Source organism: Xiphias gladius, chromosome 23, assembly GCF_016859285.1.
Source record: "Xiphias gladius isolate SHS-SW01 ecotype Sanya breed wild chromosome 23, ASM1685928v1, whole genome shotgun sequence".
In the NCBI taxonomy this organism is placed as follows: Eukaryota; Metazoa; Chordata; class Actinopteri; order Istiophoriformes; family Xiphiidae; genus Xiphias; species Xiphias gladius.
In genome coordinates this window covers 9,907,501-9,927,175 of record NC_053422.1, presented here as the reverse complement: position 1 = coordinate 9,927,175, position 19,675 = coordinate 9,907,501, and the positions used below count along the sequence as shown (strand labels likewise).

The 19,675-nt window shown below is 40.3% G+C and overlaps 1 protein-coding gene across 5 annotated transcripts in view; it reads right to left on the bottom strand.

Annotated features, from left to right (window-relative positions):
* Nucleotides 1-19,675, bottom strand: part of LOC120785145 (ecto-NOX disulfide-thiol exchanger 2-like) — a 184,935-nt gene that overhangs the window by 113,486 nt on the left and 51,774 nt on the right. Inside the window, exon 1 of one of the 5 annotated variants that reach the window (XM_040119565.1) lies at nt 18,422-18,563. The exons of the other annotated variants lie outside the window; for them this stretch is intronic. Within the exon in view, the coding sequence (XP_039975499.1) occupies nt 18,422-18,443 (22 nt within the window). The 5' untranslated portion in view covers nt 18,444-18,563. Of the gene's footprint in view, nt 1-18,421; nt 18,564-19,675 lie in introns of those variants that run through there. 5 annotated transcript variants of the gene reach the window in all.

Sequence of the window (19,675 nt, the reverse complement as noted above, 5' to 3'; positions counted from 1 at the left end):
ACAATTGTAGGAGGGGTGAAAAGCCAGCCATCATAGAGAGGGGGGAGATGCAATATTGTGTAAATATGGAGATAACAGTGAGATAACAGTGAACAGTTTCAGACAGTCTCTCCAGGAAGACATGTACAACTGAGTGTTGCACTTGATTGCACACAGGAAAAGTGCCACAAATAGCTGTGTAACAGTTGAAAAAAGAGCTAGAGAGAGAAGTTCAAATCCTGCTTAGTTTCTCACCTGCGCACACCTGGCAAGTTGCTTCTTGAAGTAGGTGTGATATATTCATATACTTTATTCAATAAACATGGTTCCTAAAAAGTAAGTCAAACAAATAAGTTATTTTGTTTACTAATATATCTGATTTTCAATCTAGAACACTGCATCACTTCAGGCTTGTGAGACAGGTCCAACAGTCTAAAACTAATGGAAGCCAGGATCTGGATGTCAAGACTGAATACTACAAATGGATTTCAGGGTATAGACAAATTCATCTACTGATGCACTAGTGATTTGTGGAGGAATTACAGACAGATTAGCCAAGACTTTCCATTATATAGAACCAGCTTTATTGAAATTCCAACATAGTCAGACCTCTCAATACCTTGAAGACCTCTGGTAGCCACCCTGCCCCAGAGCGGCTGATGAACAGCTTGTGCTATTTCTGGATGATGGACCACAGCAGAACCCTGATTCTGTCTTTACTACAAGACCCAGTTCCATACCATTGGTCTGAATACCTCAGAGGACCACAGTAAAAAGACTAATGATACCAAATGTCATGATGCTACTTAATGTCTGGAATATGGAAGGTGAAAGATTAGGAAAGTATGGTCTACCATCTATACATGATATGCTGTAAACTCATGGAAATGTTCAAATGTCAAGTAAAAGCTGCTCCGTTTTTATTCCCTTGAAAGAAAGACCCTAGACAAATGTAAATTGCATCTAATGATTTAAAAATGCTGACACAACTACTGTCTCTTCTGATTCATTTCAGACTGACACCAAACCCAATATGTCTCAAGTTAAAAAATTAAAATAAAAACATATTCGAAGATTTCCATCTGATATACAGCTGAAATATGTTTCTAAGGGCTTCAGTGGGGAAGAGGACGCCCTCTAAACTTTAACAAGATGTTAATTCTTGGCTGCGTTATTCTGGACCGGCTCCAGAGGAGTTATGATTATCAATGCAAATGAACACGAAACTGATTTATGCAATTTTATTGCACCAGCATCCTTCATATCGTTTTATGACTGTTATAAACCATGGTCTCCATTTGCCAATGTACCGTAGGCCGTGCGAAAACAGGCTGCTCACTCAGTGCCTGCTGGGAGAGGGAAATATAGCTGGGTATTTGACCTGAATCAAATAGCTATTTGAGACTGATTTTTCTTCCTTTTGTAAATTCACTCAGTATTGACTGAGAAAATGCCACTTTCCTTCTTATGTTAAAGTTCAGACCAGGCCTATCTATAATGTAAATAGTGCATTCTACGATCTTACATTCTCTAGCCATGACACATTTTCAGCCAAAAACCAATGGGGTGAACTTTCAAGAAAGAGTGAAAATATATGCCATTAATTTTCATATCCCCCCATATTATAATATTGAGATTCTGGTTGCAAACTGGCAAATTAGCCCTTTAAAATGGTTTGTAACCTTCTAGATGTTTTGGTTCATAACAGTGTTGTTATAACAAAAGTTAATTCCTGACCTTAGCAATAGTAGTTGACAAAAAAAATGTCACTCCAAGGTCCATTTAGTAACCTTTCAGGAGCTTTTGATCATATCACACAATTTTCATTTGCAAATGGGACGGCCAGTTGTCTTGGAATTGTATAAATTCACATTTCCTTTTTTCCTAAGTAAATTTGAATAGAAAAAAAAGGGGAAAAAAATGGAAAACTCCAACAAACAGAAATTTAAACATCTACAATTCCTTAACATCTAGCAAACTATCTGGTATTACAGATCATGTGGTATGATCACAATTTCCACAACAGCTACTACATGAGACTGTTTTTTCAATAAAAATGAATCTTGCTTAAAAATGTTTACATTTAACAAGTGCTCTATTAAAAACATCCCACCTAAATTAGAAGATGACATGCAAAGAGGACTTTGCTTCAGATTCTTCTTTAAGATTAGTATAGATGTTGTCACATCAAGCTATCTATAAATGCTGCCAGTTGCAGTGTGCCCTAAGCAGCACCAACCACACATACTTGAAATGAGTGCTTCAAATGTCTCAGCTCATTAATCGGGGCAGAGCAGTACCAGGCCAGTAAGGTAACAATGAGTTATTTTTTTTCCTCAATTGATCAAGAGCACACTTAAACAGGGTGGAATACCTTTGGGATCTATAAGACCTCGAGGGTATTCCACCCTGTTTAGAAATCATTCAGAAGCCAATCACCGTTTCGGAGCCAGCTCTATGGTCAGTTGCTTATGATTCTCTACATGTTAACAGCCCCAGTGCCATAGCCTCTGTTTACAAAAGGTCGTGATGGGAGACTTCAGCTGCAAGCAGCATGTACAAACACAACCCTAAACAACTAGTCTACCATGGGAATATCTCTCATCCCCACATTGCTCTGTTTACCTTAAAGCAGCTCCTAGGGATTAAGTACTCCTTAGGATCCACATTAATAAGAATTTGTGCGGCATGTGATTCATGGAGAGAAACCCACTTCACCAGACAATACTAAATGTGCTCCCCACCTTGTTCTCACACAATGAATCCCTTATTCCAAAATTAATTTTCAGTAAGAAAGGCATTTTCTCTTGAGTGGTGCTGGAGAGGTGTCTCCATCTCGCCTGTTCTCTTGGTAGTGGTGTTGGCTAATGAGGATCTGGTCAGGAGGCTGACGTTGACAGCTCAGCTCTTCAAAAGCCTGTGTCAGAATATTGCTCGGGGAGAGATTTGAGCTCCTAGTTTCCCACAGGCCCCATCTACCATGGGTATATCTCTCTTTTCCCCGCTGCTCTGTTTACCTTCAGGCTATACATCCAACTATTGTATGTGACAAGCCACATTCTGCCTGGCACTTGTCAACACCAGGAAATTAATACATACCAAATTTATTCATATCCACGGTCAGAGGGAACAGTACTAACCTATATCATATGGCAGTTCACAAACAGACTTACATTAGGTTTCTGTTTTAAAAGTATAGGTCAGGTGATTCAAAGAGCACTTTATTATGAACACTATAATGAGTACGGCCTCCATTTGATTTAAAAAAAAAAAAAAAAAAAACACAATTCCTCATGGCATGGATTCCACGAGATATTGGAAACACTCCTTTAGAGATTCTGGTCCACGTTGATTTGATTGCATCACATAATTTCTGCAGATTTGTCAGCTGCACATTCATGCTGCCAATCTCCCGTTCTACCATTCCAAAGGTGTTCTACTGGATTCAGATCTGGTGTCTGAGGAGGCAACTGAAGTACACTGAACCCATTGTCATGTTCATGAAAGCAGTTTGAGACAACTTTTGCTTTGTGCCATGGTGAATTATCATGCTGGAAGTAGTGATGAGAAGATGGTAAATTGCCATAAAGGGATGCACATGGTCAGTAACAATACTCAGACAGGCAGTGGCATTCAAACCATGATTGATTGGTACTGAGGGTCCCAAAGTGTAACAAGAAAACATTCCCCACACCATTAAACCACCACCACCACCAGCCTGGACTGCTGACACAAGGCAGGTTGGGTCCATGGTTGGGTCATGCTGTTGATGCCAAATTCTGACCCTACTATCTGAGTGCCCCAACAGAAATGGAGATTCATCAGAAGGCTACGTTTTTCCAGTCTTCAACTGTCCAGTTTCGGTGAGCCTGTGCCCACTGACAGGAGTGGAATCTGACATGGTCTTCTGCTGTTGTAGCCCATCCGCCTCAAGGTTTCGACGTGTTATGCTTTCTGAGATGCTTTTCTCCTCTGACCTCTCTCATTAATGAGGTGTTTCTGTCTGCAGAACTCCCGCTCGCTGTGGTGTTTTTCGAACCATTCTGAATAAACTCTGAATAAAATCCCAGGAGACAATGTTTCCCATACATAGGCTCTATTTGGGTGGCCCACCCAGGTACATGAAATCACTTGGTTTCAACTTAGGTTAATCTTACATTAGAAGGCCATATTTTACTCTTTTCAAACTAATTAATTTTTGGCCACACACCTGTCTGAGTTGTGTGCGCTGCAGTAACTGAGTGGGGATTATAGGCTTCTCTATGTGCAGCCCCCTACCTAGCGTCTACCAATAGCCTGCATGTGAGCCATTTAGGGGACATCTGTAAATTGTAGCTACAGAATACCTGGGTTACATTTGCCCTCTCTGAACTGCATGTGTCCCTGCATGCATATCGGTCACATGAAATGACACCACAATTGAATTCTCCACCTGTGAGAACACTGGGAAATCAGCAATTTCAGAACTGAATTACTCAAACCAGCCTGACTGGCACCAACAATCTTTCTATGGTCAAAGTCACTGAGATTACATTTTTTCCCCCATTCTGGTGTTTGATGTGAACCGAAGCTCCTGGCCTACATCTGCATGATTTTATGCATTGCACTGCTGACACATGATAGCATAAGAATAAGCATGTGTACAGGTGTACCTAATAAAGTGCTTGGTGAGTGTTTTTTCTGATTGCCATCAAATACCATGAAATGACAAAAAACTGACAATGACTTGAGCGTAATAACAAGTAATACCTATGTAGGTAAAGCGTGATATACATTGCAGACCTTATTTCTCTGTGCCTTAGACATTTTTTTGTTGTGTAGTTTTGTTGTCTGAAAACTATAAAAAACACTTCTCTGAGAAACACTGTCGCAGTGGATGACAGTGGGTGTTCCTTCATCACGATGAACATGTGCTTTGTAGTTTATTTTGACTCAATCCCACATACAACATCCTGCTGCACTAAATACTACCTAGAGCACTAAATATGTATTAGTCTGCAATTGAGAATAATTCACAATACTGTATACTCTTGTATGAGTAAGGTTTCCTAAAAAGTACAGTACCCTGCTGTTTTAGGGAATCATTTAGCCCTTTTTATATATATTTAGTATGTATGTACATATATAGTATATAATCTTGATTGTTTTAAAAGATTTACATATTGATTAAGAACCACTCGGCTTGGGTAGTGGGCCACAGAAAGGGTAGGGAGGTTGGAAAGTACTGAGATACACACTAATGCACAGTTGGTTTTGATCTTCTTATGGGATTTGTGGACGGTTAACAAGAATATGGAATATCACTATTCATATCCTTTAACATATACAGTAACAGAAGATTTAAAAAATGACTATTTAAAAAGGTACTCCTTACATAAACTGTGATCGATGACTTGATGTCAAAGTGAGATTCGAATGCCTGACCTTCCAGTGCTCTCATAATCCATTTAATACATGACTAAACAATGATGATAAAGTCAGACAATTAGGATGCGGGATAAAACCTAGCTGAGAATATTCATGTCTGCTCCAGGACGTGTCACAATATCATCTGCCATCAGACGTCTGGACAGATGCCAGCTCTCAATATCTTTGACCATCGCAGTGATGACACCCTGGCCAAGCTCTGAATAAGCAAACAAGCAGTAAGTTGAATAAACAAGATGAATCCCTTCCATTAACAGAAGGACCGCGGGCTCTCCTGCCATTCTACCATTAATTATCTGGTCTTGTGGGAAGATTAGGAGAGAGAAACTAAGCCAAGAGCCAGACTCCACTGAGTGTGCCTCCCCTGTTTAATTACCAAAACAGCACAAACAAATGAAGCCCCATAGATCATGCAACAGGATAGCTCTACAGGCTATAATCTGGTGAGCCTAGCTCTACTCCTCTGTTCTCTCTACTGTCTCTCCTTTTGCCATCCATCTATCCATCCATCCATCACTCATCAGAGCACACAGACCAAGGACTGTAGTCACACCATTATTAATGACTAATATGATGAGAGAAGAAACGGGAATGAAAGGGTGTGACAAGAACAAGATGGTAATGAAAGATTGATCACTTAATACATAAAAACCCTTAAGGTGTTATCAGAGTTCGCACAGGGATGTTCACTATCACCCACTGTACAAACCTACTCAGCTGCTGTCTGGCTCTTAGCATGTTCCTAAACCACACAGCAACTACAGTTACAGCCTGAGAGCAGAAGCTAATACATATGAAGGCACAATAAATGAGGAATCTAAAAAGTCCTCAAAAATGTTTGCTCAAATCAATATTTACGACTTCTTTTGATTCATTATTGAATATTCACCTTTTACACTTTTTTACTTAACAGTTAATCACTGTGCGCTTTTTATAAGTGCCACATGAATAAACATTAGCACTAAAAGTATTATTTTTAGTTGGCATCAATTAATCAATCAAGAAAGTTAGTCAGTAACTGTATTAATGAGAGATTGATCATGAAAGTCATGTATTAAGAAAAAATGCCAAGCATTTTTCAATTTCAACTTCTCAAACATGAGGATTTTCTGGTTTTCTGTCTTCTTTGATAGTAAACCAAATATCTTTGGACTGTTGTTCATACAAAAGAAGCATTTTAAAGATATCATGGACACTAGACCAAATGTTTCATTGAATAATCGTGAAAACAATTCGCAGCATAATCGATAATGAAAATAAACATTATTTGTAGCTTCACATATCAATTAAGATAATTATAACTTCCTTGCCATTCATTTTGAATCCCTCAAAAAACATTTGATAGAGAGGGAGAGGGTACTGATGTCAAGTAATCTCAATCCCTACAGCACACATTCCCGTACAAATAAAGTAAACGCGCAAACAAAGCATCCAACTGTGTGTGCAAAAACGCAATAATCACTAACCATTTTCAAAGTTGTTGGTGCTAACAACTTCACTCCAACAGTGATTTGCTTGTGTATTAATTAGCAAGTAGCGATGAGTGCTTTGTGGAAAAGTTTGAGCAAAAACCCAAATGTTACTGTGTCTGCGCAGGGAGTGTGACCAGCATGATGGTTTGCGACAGGGCAACTATTACAACAAAATGTCACAGTCTCAAAAGGAATCAAACCCCAATTAAACACTGCTGATGTTTACATCAAAGTTGACCATTGTCTCTATCAAGAGATCTTAGTGCATATATGCAACATATTAAAGTCCTTATTACAGACAATGCCCATCCTAAATTTATTGTACTGCATTATCTTCATGATGGGAATGAAGGAACTAGACCAAGGGTTTAACACTGATCCACTACTACCTGGAATTGGACTTTTTTAAGTTTTTGTAGTACAGAAGTGATTTCATTATATAAAATTTTTTAAATCGTCCAATGAAGATTAGAGTGAAATGAGAGACTAGTGAATCATGACTGGCTCATCTGCATAATATTTAGCAACTCCACTGACCCTGAATCAAATATGTACTTTGTGGGTGGTCTGGATAAAGTGGGTTGCAGTATCAAATTAAAGTTAAAAAAAATGCTGCCATTTCCATTTCTCAGTCCTTTTCTATTCAGTCTTATTGTCAAGGTCAACCTTTAACTCCAGGCAGATATTAGTAAACCATAATAAGCATATCTTCAGTGATATTTGCTTTCAAGTTAACTCTACTACTACCTGCTGATCTTGGGGACAGTAGGGTGCATTAAAAGCAGGAGTTTTTAAAAACAAATTCAGGCAGATAGCCCTTTCTTACAAACACAACAGAGCTTAACACATTCTGTTAGTAACATAACCAAATTTACAAAAAACTATGACTATGTTTTAAGAGGACATATGTAAATTTATGTACATAGATACATAAATCTTTTTGGAGGGTCTGAGTAGAGAAATAAATGCTTCTTTACCAACCTTTTTATCATCTTCTTCATTCCATCCATGGGTTATTTAGAGTGATATAATTACCCCTGAAATCTGCCAGTTACACCTAATTATGACTGATTCAAGTTAATCTGATGATTTCAAAACATCTTCACCTTTACACAGCACTAAAATGCTTCTTTGGCCAGCAGGAGGGAAATTTATCAATTATGTTGTTGGCCACTTTTCCCTTTCCAGTTAGTTCATGCTCATGCTGTTTATTTATTGGCATGACATATTGGACATTCCAAGACACGATGTATCAATGTGCTTCAACAGAAACACGCTGATATTTCACAAACCTACTAAATAATCCTCATCCAGACAAGCAGACTGAAAGAATACAATGCATTATAAATAAGGATTAATTTCCATCATCCTAACCTAGAGATGTTACTTGATCCAAGGCAGATCAAACCGAGGAAATGTTTCATTTTAAGGCAGAGTGCCCAAGAGAAACAGATATCACTCCACTACAGCCTGGGTTACCCCACCACTTCTGATACCTCGGAGAACAGTTAACGTAATACCTAATATCCAGGAGGTTATATTAAGCCGAGAAAATTCCATGGGAACCCTGCTTTGCCAGTTGGTGGTGCTGAGCAGAGCAGCACTGAGCCTCAGTGTGTTACCCCTGGAGCCTGGTCGAATTTTCTCTCAGCCCAGCTTCGGTCCAGAGACCACACTAACAAGCTAAAGCTGAACGCTCGTCGAATAGGGAGGCATTTGGACACTCACTAGAGGCCTGAAAAATGCAGGTTGCTGATGCAGCCCTCAACTTGGACACAACAATTAATCTTCATATTGATCTACCTCCCTGACTTGTATTGGGACAAACACAGAAAGCATAACTGAGAACCCGCATTATGCGTCAGCTCTTGGAGAGGAAGAAAGGAAGAAGGTTCTCCTCAACTTTTCCTCCCACACAGCCTCACAAGAACACGCGTACTTTATCATCAACCTCCTTGAGCCTCAGGAGAACTTTTATTTGTGTAAAAAGGTAGAAAAAAAAATAAACAGGAAAAAATTGATTTGTATAGAATAAGTGGTTTAGTAGGCACAAGTTCCACATAGAGTGCAAAAAGGGAAGAAGAGGAACTAGGAGAACATAATTTTAAGTAAGCATGGTCAAGTTAGTGAAAAGGACAACCAGAGAAAAGAAAAACACATTTCTCGTATTTCAGACTATTTCACATGAGAGCTATTATATTTGACAAGACCTCATTTAGAACATACAAGTTTCAGGATCCACTCTTTATTTGTGTATTTTCTCTCCACCAGTTTCTCTGACGTAAAAGGAGGGTTTAGATGCTCCTGACTCTCTCCTTCACCAGTTTCTCGTTACCAACAAGCCCCCTCTCTGACAAACTGTCGAAACAGTCTCTGAAATATGACCCATAAAGCCCAGTGCCACTATAAACCTGGAGCCATGGCTGATTTGTGAATCCAATTACCTTCTTGTCTGTAATGGCTGTGTTCAGTACTATGATGGTAAGTCAGCTGTTGTCAGCATATGTCCTTAAGGCCACAGCCTCCACAAGGAATGACATTCAGCATCTAGAACAGATTATCTAAATAACCATCTTGATGTATAGCAGCACAGAAAGGTGGACAGGTGTTGGAAGCAAAAAATCAAAGTTTAACTTGCTGTCACAAACACTGAGGTAGAGGTCAAAGTGCATTTAAAGATGTATAGACCTATGCTGATTAAGAGGACTTGCTGGCAGAGAGTGCTAAAAAATAATGCAAGGCAAGGAGCCGAAGGCTTAGATTTTTAAACTGTCAGACTTAAAAGTTTAGTCCAATGATCTTAGTCTCAGCAGTCTCAAAATGAGTTTGACTGATAATTTGATCAGACTGATATATTACAATAAGCTAATATTGGATTACATAACGGTGTCAGCGTATATGTTGGCAAATGAGGTAAGCAACAAGAAACTGCAGGGGGAAAAAAGCCCAATTTAAAAAGTGTCACCATCGCATTGTTTGTCCCTGAGAGAGCACGTACCAGTTTATTTTTCCACTGCAAAATGACCTACATGTTTTGGAGCGCTGAATGGTTGCAGCGCAAGCTGCATAGCCACAACATCCACGGTTTGATCCCAGCCAAAGACCTGTGTTGCATGACATACATGTGGTGCCACCTTGGTCACATTACCATAAAGGAACGTTTCTGCAGCCCAGACATTGAAATGTTAGCTGTGTGGCTATATCCATACTATATACCAAGGGAATGCTCACACGCCATTAAGGTTGTTGTTTAATTACTATTTAATAGTTGTTTCTTTCCTAACTGCGGGTTGAGCAATTGTAACAAAGCAATTTCCATGCAGGGATCAGTAAAGTTTTTCTAATTCTGATTCTGAAAAATAAATCAGAGCTTACTGTACATGTACTGCATTAACTGAAACTATTTTGTGATGTGTGCTTAAAAGTGCACCGATATCTAGCATTTGTTAAAACACATTTCATGTGAAGCATGCAAACTCAAAGAACAGCTAAACGAGGTGCAGTGGCATTTCACTTGGCTCTAGCCATCATTTCCTTCACTGTTTCCTCTAAGTGCCTGTTTCACATTATCTCCAGATAGTTTGCTGACACTTGCCTGTGGGGTAACAGTGTAATTTGAGATTTAGCCACAATTACCAGTGGTGCTTTCCTAAACAAGGGTTAATGAATAGCAAGAATGTTGTGGTGTTTTTACAGAAAACAAAACTAGTGATGTTCTGGAAATGATCTGATTCAGGCACCCTGAGAAGAGTAGTTATCCACATCAAAAATAAACAAATTTTATAAAAAAGTAACTGTATGAAAAGTAGTCAGTGGTCAGCGAGCTGAGATAAATATTACTATTAAACTAGATAGGATAAATTGGATTAACAATGTCATGAAGGACTATCAACCAAAAACAATGTTCATATGGACTATTGTGGAAGTAAGATGAGAAAAATTGTGATGTCAGTAATATACATACTTTAAACTACTAAAACACAGTAAGAGACCATGAAAGTAAAGTGGACTTGGACTTAACTCATCTATCTAGATGACCTCAATTCAACTGGCCACGACCATGTTGCCGAGAGAGCTCTTAAGTTCACCCAAATGCTGACCTCAAGTGGCATTCCAATGGTCCAAAATAGACAGAGCTATAACTTAAAAGAACCCGACTGCAAACCACACCCCTATTCCCTGGTCAAAATGTTACAATGGTGTTGTATCATCCTCACATAAATGCTGACCCTCTATTTCTGAAAAGAAAAAAAAAAAAAAAAAAAAAGAAGCTACAGAACTAATATTGGCTAGTCAGATGTGCTGAGCGCAGAAAAAGCCTTGCATTTATCCAGTACCGGAGGTCTGACTCTAGCCAGGCTAAGTGCAGTAAACATGCAAGTACAGGGCTTCCTTTGAGCTCAAACACCAAACCTTTCAGAGCAGTTCCAATGACATTTCAGACAGTGTTTTTTTTTCTCCAGAGCTATGAAAGGTTTTGCACAGTAAGGATCTGTGAGTGTGAGTTTGTTGATATAAATAGGAAAGAAACACCCCAAACAAAATTCACCACAAAAAATGTATCCTACAAATGGAAAATTCCGGGGTTACCCCGAGTCTTCCAACTTCATTTCCACAGAGGGCTAAGTTTTCATGTAAACGTGGTTCAGAATATGAGGTTAATAGTATTGCAGACATATTCTACCAACTAACCCATGAGAGCACTTTCTTTCATTCTTTTACTGAGAGGCAAAATGCCCCCATAAGACAGACAGCATACAGAGAACTTCTCCTACCCTATTAATAATGCATTCTTGGTTACATTCTGTTCATCCATTTTGGTACCATTTTGTTTTCATGCTCCTTTTTCCCCCCTTAAGCCATTCCTTCTTCTTAAAGTAAGAGCCTTATAAATCTGGGCTCTCAGTCTCTATTACAATAGAGTGATGGCTGCTTTCCAGACAAGCAATCTCTGTGGATACCCCTGTTCTCTGGTCCAAACCACTGAACCATAGTCTCAGCTTTCTCCATTCTCTCTATGGGGGAAATGTTCGACATATCAGTGTTTGGAAGAACAGATTTCGGGCAAGAGGGTCAGCTCCTGCACAGCCATATATTCTTACGAAAACAGCAAAAATTTAATAAATGTCATGGAACTTCCATCAATAAATTCAGTTACTCACGAATAAATCCACAGTATATGCAACAGTCAGCTCTTATGATATTTAAAAGAAGAAAACAACAAAACCAATACACAGTGCAACTCCTACATAAAAGTTAGATGTAGTGGCTCAATTTATCATCCAGTGCTAAGGCAGAAAATTTACTGTATAACAATCTCTGAAGCAGCAGTGGACATAGGTAACTTCAGAGATGTATAACAGTAGTGTCCCACATCCCTATGGTGATCCATCATGCCACGTGCCCTTGCTACTTTCAATTGCTCGCCTTGGCACTGCTGGTAAGGAAAAAAGATCCCGCCTTAAAAAAACAAAAACTCAGGTTCATTCTGTGTCTTGGGAATGCCAAATTGCCAGGCAGGTCTAATATTTCTGTGACTGTTTCACCCAGAGAGTTGTCATGTTCTTTCCTGCAGCGCACTGAAGTGGGACAGTCCTGGAGAATAAGCTATAAATGTGTGTCTGCACATTACAGTGACAGCTGTGGATTCTCTCATTACTAAAAACACTAGCATAAGCACAAGTCCTGCAGTTTGGCCAGGTGTTGCTCCTAAATCTTTGAGTTGTAAAAGTCTGACAGTCAAATATGACTGTCTAGGATGACATGAAGTCTGCAAAGATTTTCAGTCATCCAGGTCATAGGACATCTACAAGTCAAAAATGACTGGACTTGAGGCTTGGTATAACAGATTTTTTTTTTTTGACATTTTGCTTTTATTTGACAGTTGACAGTCTAGAGAGGCACAGGAAACAAGGGTCCCCCAGCTGGGGATCAAACCATGGACATTGCGGTTATGTGGCGTGTGCCTTTACCATTAGGCTACCAGATGGCTCATATAAGAGATATTTAGTCTCTTGTCCAAGAGTTTTACTGTTATTTTGTTACTAAAGCTACTTGGATGAGTAGCAAAACATGCTAAAGACCAAACAGCAAGAAAGTCACTCTGACTTAGTATAACAAGATTCATTTGACATTTAGCATCAACATACATTGGTCAAGTTCGATTTATCTGATTTAAGAAAGTTCACAGCTCGGCAAAATATAATTACATTCATACAGTTCGGATTGACTCGTAGCTCAACAGACAAAACAAACCATCTTCCTGGGAGTTCCATATAAGCATACCAAATTGAACCAGAGAATGACCGAGAACAGAAAGCTCATAAAAATACAAAATTAAGGTAAGATCAAGCTTTACGTCTTTCATTACCAGACAATAGAAGCACTACAGTATATGTGGCTTTCTCCACAAATAAAAAAAACTTTGTTAAATCTCTGGAGCTTAACCCAAGTAAACTTGGGTTTTGGTGCCTCTTCCTGTGGTGAGTCACATGTTGAGTCTGAACTACACTGTAATTAACTGGTATAAATGGGCTGAACTGATTCAGCACAAGTGAAATAATGTTTACAATAGGATATAAAAGTGGGCATGTGTGATAAATGGTGCATATGAGCACTACGCATTAAATAGAAAGCCTTGTTTTTGAGTGACAGAATCTCTTTGTTAAACATGGCATATACTCTTAGTGTCAAATGTAGAATACATGCCCCCATGTTTGTTTTAGCCTGCCCCAACACACATGGGACTACAGATTCCACAGAACATTGAGACAAATGTAGAAGACTGAAGTTTGTATTACATGTTTTTGAGAGTAGATATGAAAATGCTGAAAAGTTGTAAAGCAACTCCCTGGTGAGCAGCATGATCCAGCGTCTTCAAACTGCCTCTCTATTCTCCTCTGCTCTAAGGGAATGTCAGCAGGGTTTAACAAAGCAGCACTGCAACCCCAATCCAGTGTCACACACTGCTCATACACAGCAAATGCAGAATAAGTCTGATGGCACTCTTCATCTTTCATGTAGCTCCTGAACTTGCTGTTGCAGAGTCCTTAGCTCTAATATCAAGGTTCCCTGTGTGGTTGCCTATCATGAAAGTGATTACAAATGAAAAGCTCTGTCAGTGATACGGTTGGAGCCCCCGAGTTGGTTGCCTTCAGGCTGCCAAGCTCTCTTAGCTACTCAATACCAGATGGCAAGTTGAACTGCTGCCGCTGCCAACACTGCTGATCCTCACAGGGATCTTCAAAACAAACTAAGATACTTTTCCTTCAACCTTGACACACTTTAACTTCATTTTAACGCTGCTCTTGTAAATAAAAAGCTGAATGACTAGACCAAGTCAAATGTGGTTTCTGGAGGGCAAATACAAGTTAGAATTAGACACAGGAATGAACAATAATTATTACCCAACATTAGCCTGCTACAGAGATTTAGGATGCGTGGTGAGGCAGTGAAACAATCAAATACATTACACCAACAGGCTTTAACATCAGACCAACAGAACACTTGAACAGAAATTACGTGACAAAAGCAGCCATGTTTCTTGTAAAAAGTGATGCACAGAAGCATCTATGCCGTTTTCCCATAAGGAGCTTTTTAAAGTGTTTCTGGTGAATGGCTGCTGTTTTGTGATGGAGGCTCGTATATAAAACTGTGTTTTTCACGGTGCTTTCCACAATTATAGTTTACTTACAACTATTTCATAGATTGTAGCCTACCACAACGACGTCGTCACCAGTATCTGCTGCAACTTTATTATTTTCTAAATATTCCTTTGACAAGAAGCACCAGCATCGTAAGACTTCAGTCATTACTAAACAGAGATTGGTGCTAACTGTATCAGTTAATTCAAACAATCAACTGTTAACCCACAGAGGTGCTGATATTTATACCACCAGTAGTTATAACACATGTAAAACAAGAAACTTTTAGCCTAGCAGCACAACTTTGCAGTAACCATGAAAACATATCTATAGAATCGTGATTTTTTAAAATTTCATTTAATTCGATACGTGACCGTTATTACTACAACATAATTTAATCTCTATCTTTGGATATGTGCAACACCATCATCTACTTTCACTGGTGATGATAAACAGCCAACATAAGCCAAATGAAATGACTACATTTAGAGGGAGAAGGATTTAAAACATTCAGGGCTTGGCGCAGTGACAGCTATGGAGATGTGGCGGGGGGGTGGGTTGAAGACATCTTGTAGTGGGGAAATCACTGATATTTGGACAAAAAAAAGTGCATCAGGTCTAAATGTGGCAAGCTGTGATGTAATACACTACCACAGGGGAGGTTTCACAATCCACAAGCAGTAACTTTGAACTTAAGAAAAGCATGTACTGGACTGCACTGCGCTAATCATGGATATTAATACCATCTCATCATCTCGCAGAATACTACTGTGTCATCATGTATCTTAGTATCTACTCACTAAAAAACGTATTTTTCTATTGATTTGTCTGCAGAATAAGTGAAAAAAAAAGGCGCAAGAAAGCTATACTCACATGCAAAATCCTTTTTGAAGATCTTTATATTTAATTATCTGACTTTTTAACATGTATCTTTGTAGCACTGACCATTAATTGTATGCATTTGCCACAATAAATTTATTCCTTCGGCCCCATCTGAATGCAGCAAGAGGCTACTTGAACACAGGGGGAGACGCACTTGCATTCCAGTCTGTTTTAGCCTACGTCAGTTAGCATGTTTGATGTAACTGTTTCCAAAGGCATAACTGCACTAGACTTGGACAATGTTGTCGAAACAATTTATGTCCTATACACTACTCCTACTTCAGTGTTGCTATAATCTATTGGAAAATAAAATTCTCACTCAACAGGGGGTGATATGGAGCCCCTCGTTTCTCTTTTGCATTTACCATATCTCTGATGCTGGTATAAGCAGGAATACCCTGTCTGGCTTGGCTGCCAAAGCTTTACACAAGGAATTTGCACTTTTGAGTTTATGCACAAAACTTGCCTCATCGATAAGCTAAAGAGCTTCCTACCTGTCTGTCAGCTCAGCTTTGAGCAGTCAGGTGACAGCAACAGCGCAGAATACCAATGGGTAGGCTGAATCAGTGAATAGCTGTGGGAGTTTGTCACAAGCGTAGATGAAACTGAAGCCAAGTGCTTTTTCATTTAAGGTGAAGTGCTTGCAATTAGCAGAAAAGACAAATCTGCATTAAGTTGGCAAATCAATTTTTTCCAGAAAAAATTCAACTTCATTCAAATAACCACGGCTGGTGAGAGGGCATGTACCATTTTCAGCCTTGACTTTGATTCTCACTTCCAAATTAATAGGCTGTGCAGTGACTGTAATGTTCAATTTGTCCAGCAGATGCAAATAAAGAGACCCTGGGTTCTATATGACATTACTCTGAATCAAAATAAACACACATTTTTTTGATTTTTAATTTTTTAGTATTTTACAGTCATGATGGGCTTTTTGTCAGGGCAGCAATTCATGCTTTTGAAGTGCTGGGACAAACTGTGAGTATCATGTATGAGGCTACATTTGAAAAAAAAAAAGCAGGCCATGGGTTATGATAATCGGTTACACCTCTGCCAATCCTGGGGTTCCGTCTCACAGATAAATTTCACCATAGTGAGGCTCTCATTGAAGTAGGTGGTTTTACTAAATCTAACATTTGCAGGTTATCTATGACTCATTTTTTTCCACTTTGTTTTTTGTTTTTTTCCTTTTTCTGGCGTCTTTGTCACTTTTTTTTTTTTTCTTCCTCGACAGCCACTGCTACGAGAATCCCACTTAGTAACCACAAATTGTCAAGCAGCAACCAATTATAATTTGAGAGTTTCCAAAGCTGTCAAATCTCCTGGTATTGTACAGTAGTCTGCTCTGTCTTCAGTCTTAATTTGTTCTGCAGCCTTATCATCTAATGCCAAAGAGGGCTGAAATATTCGAGCTCCTTCTCAAGCACTCTATGTACAACCTTTAAATCTCTCCTCTCCGACTGATCCAAGCAGAGAGTCCTCCTCTCTCGCTCCATTAAAGGCAATCTAAAAGATGCTTTACTGATTGATCAGAGAGGACTAGCACAGTGTGGAGGTAAATGGCTGTCACAGGGCCTGATGGACCTTTCCTCTCCCAGTGGTCATGGGGAGGTAGTCAACCCCTATTTGATTTGATTGAAAAACATGTTTGTGCGACTGAAAGGGAAGAAAATAGGGGAGAGGTAAACTGATCTGTTCTGTCGGCACGAGATGAACAGCAGCACAAGAGAGAAACAAAAACCTTCCAATCAGAAAAGGACAAGAAACATAATCTAAAAATAAGCACTAGCTTATCATACTGCCGTTTTTGTCCTAAACTGTTTGTTTTATGAAACTACACGCTATATTTCAAATGATGATTTAAGCAGTGTGAATTTGAATCAAAGCACTGAAAAACATTACAAAGCCAATTAAACCTTATTTCCCAAACACTAGCGACACATCTGTTACTAAATGTCAAAAAGTATTTAAATTATAAACTATATATACACATAGGAGGGGGATAAGAAAAGTGGAATTCGTCGGTATACTCACTATGATGACAAACAGAAAATGAATGCCATGAGACTAATCTTAGACAAGTCATTAAATTTACCCTGAATATAAACAAAGGAAGCTGGTGAACGGAACGCCAGGAGATAGCAGAGTAAGCAGGTTAATGTGAGAGTTCAAACAGCATCCTCGCTTCATTAGATCCTGCGAGCCCAGAGAAAATGTCCCATTTCAAACCGAGCTATTTATGCGTTGTGGCGATTTGGGAACGAATGACACGGAAATTTCGGACAGTCGGACGTCGCGGCAAAGAAGCCAAACAACTTATATCTATAAAGGCAAACAAGTCGCGAGCCCCTGCACGGTAGGCCTATGTGCTACAATGTGACTGCCCAAATATAACAGAAAGCGGACTGAGAAGCATGTGAAGAAGACGAATTTTCAACAGCGGCGGTCCGGCGGCGGCGTGGACTGAATCCCATTCTGAAAAACTTCATCCATAAACAGCTGCAGTAGGCGGGTGCCAGTCAATTTCCTAGCCGCGGCTCCTGTCCGTCGCACGGGCGAGCAAGTGTAAGAACGCGTACGTTAATCTCCTGTCGCCGCAAAGCACGACCGTACACATCAAATGCGGGGGGACGCGAGAAGAGAACAGCCCTACCACACTGGAGGGCAGGCAGCGTCCGCTCGTCTTACGCGGTCTCAACAGCTGGCATACGCCCGGCAATTACGGACCGAAAAACAGCCAGGAAAGCCCCTCGGCTCGCTCTTACAAGTTGGACCGAACGACGTCAGGATGCGCGACGAAAGGGGGCGAAATGCCACATAACTCGCGCGTTACCTGCCGTTACACAGCGATACACCGAGAGCCTGCAGCAACACAAGTACAGACAGTCGGTGTGTGTGTGGAGGAGGAGGAGGAGGAGAGGAAGAAGAAGAAGAAAAAACATCTCTGCTGTCAATGCAACCGGGAGAAGAGAAAGAATGAAAGAACCGCGAGAGCGGGATCAAACTTGAAACGTGTACCTGTGTACTGCAAGAGAAACATTGTCCACAGAAGGCGATGCGCGATTCCTGTCGGTCCTCTGCTGTAGGACGAAGTGTACGAAGTAAAATCCTTGAATGGAGACCGGGCTCGTCCCTCAGCCAGTCCACTCCGCTCGGCAGACTGGACTGCATTGAGAGCAGCCAGTCAAAGCGGGACCTTTTAGCTACGGCGGGCGAGCCCGCCCCCACGACGTCCGCCCGGTTCGCTTCCGAAGCAGGATGCGAGTTCGCTTCGGACGCGCGCGGCGAGCAGGCGAACTCGCCGACGGAAAAACTCCCGCTCTTCTCCTTTGTGTCAGTCTGCCGCGAGGGCGAGCGAGCTGGGTCGCTGGCGAACCGTCAAGAGAGGACGGCGTTTTCATGGAGAAACGCCACATAGCGCCCGGACGTCCCCGCGGCAAACCACTCGGAGCGAACGAGAGGAATCCACTCAGCGCGCCACCGGCTCCTGAGCTTGAATGCCAAAGAAACAAGAGTTCGCTAACAGATGCGTGTTTCTTTCCGAGTTTGCTTAAAGAAATAAAAAAAATAAATAAATAAATAATGTATGACATCTTTTGAGGTGCGGCCTCAAAAGATGAGGTTTAAAAAAAAAAAAAAAAAAAGCGAGGTAAGAAACTTTTGACAGATGTGCTTTTAAGAAGGTGTCATTCTGTAGCTTTCCGGTTGGAGGAGGAGAAGCATCGAGATCAGTTCAAATACCAATGCACTTTATGCAGACTAGGGATGAGAGGCAGTCCTGTTATCCTTGGGGCTCAAGATACACCCTGCGACTTAAAGTAAATACAACGCGAGAGTACTTGTCCAGGTTCCCTTAAGTGGTGAAGGTCTGTATTAGAAGGAAGTGGGATTCCTCTCCAGTAGTGTTAGATGTGGTCCCTTTAGGAGCTGTTCTGGGCTCAAGTGGATCAGTGCAGTAAGACCGCCTGAAGTCTAATGACCAGTACTTGTTTGACCACTTGATAACAGTACCCGCCTTCATTCTGGATGTTTTCTGATAATTATACTCTTTAAGAAGTACGCATCCAAATATTTGTGTGATCTTGTGCCCTCGCTGTCAACAATAAATACGTTTAAAATGACAGAGGCTTTTGAGAGCGGGAACGCAGTCGTGGTTGGATCGCCAAAAGAAGACAGCAGAGCAAACACTATTACGCTTTCATAATTAAACAAAAGCTGTGTACAGAGACAAAAAAAAAAAAAAGGATGTGCATGAGAGTCCTCTCCAATGTA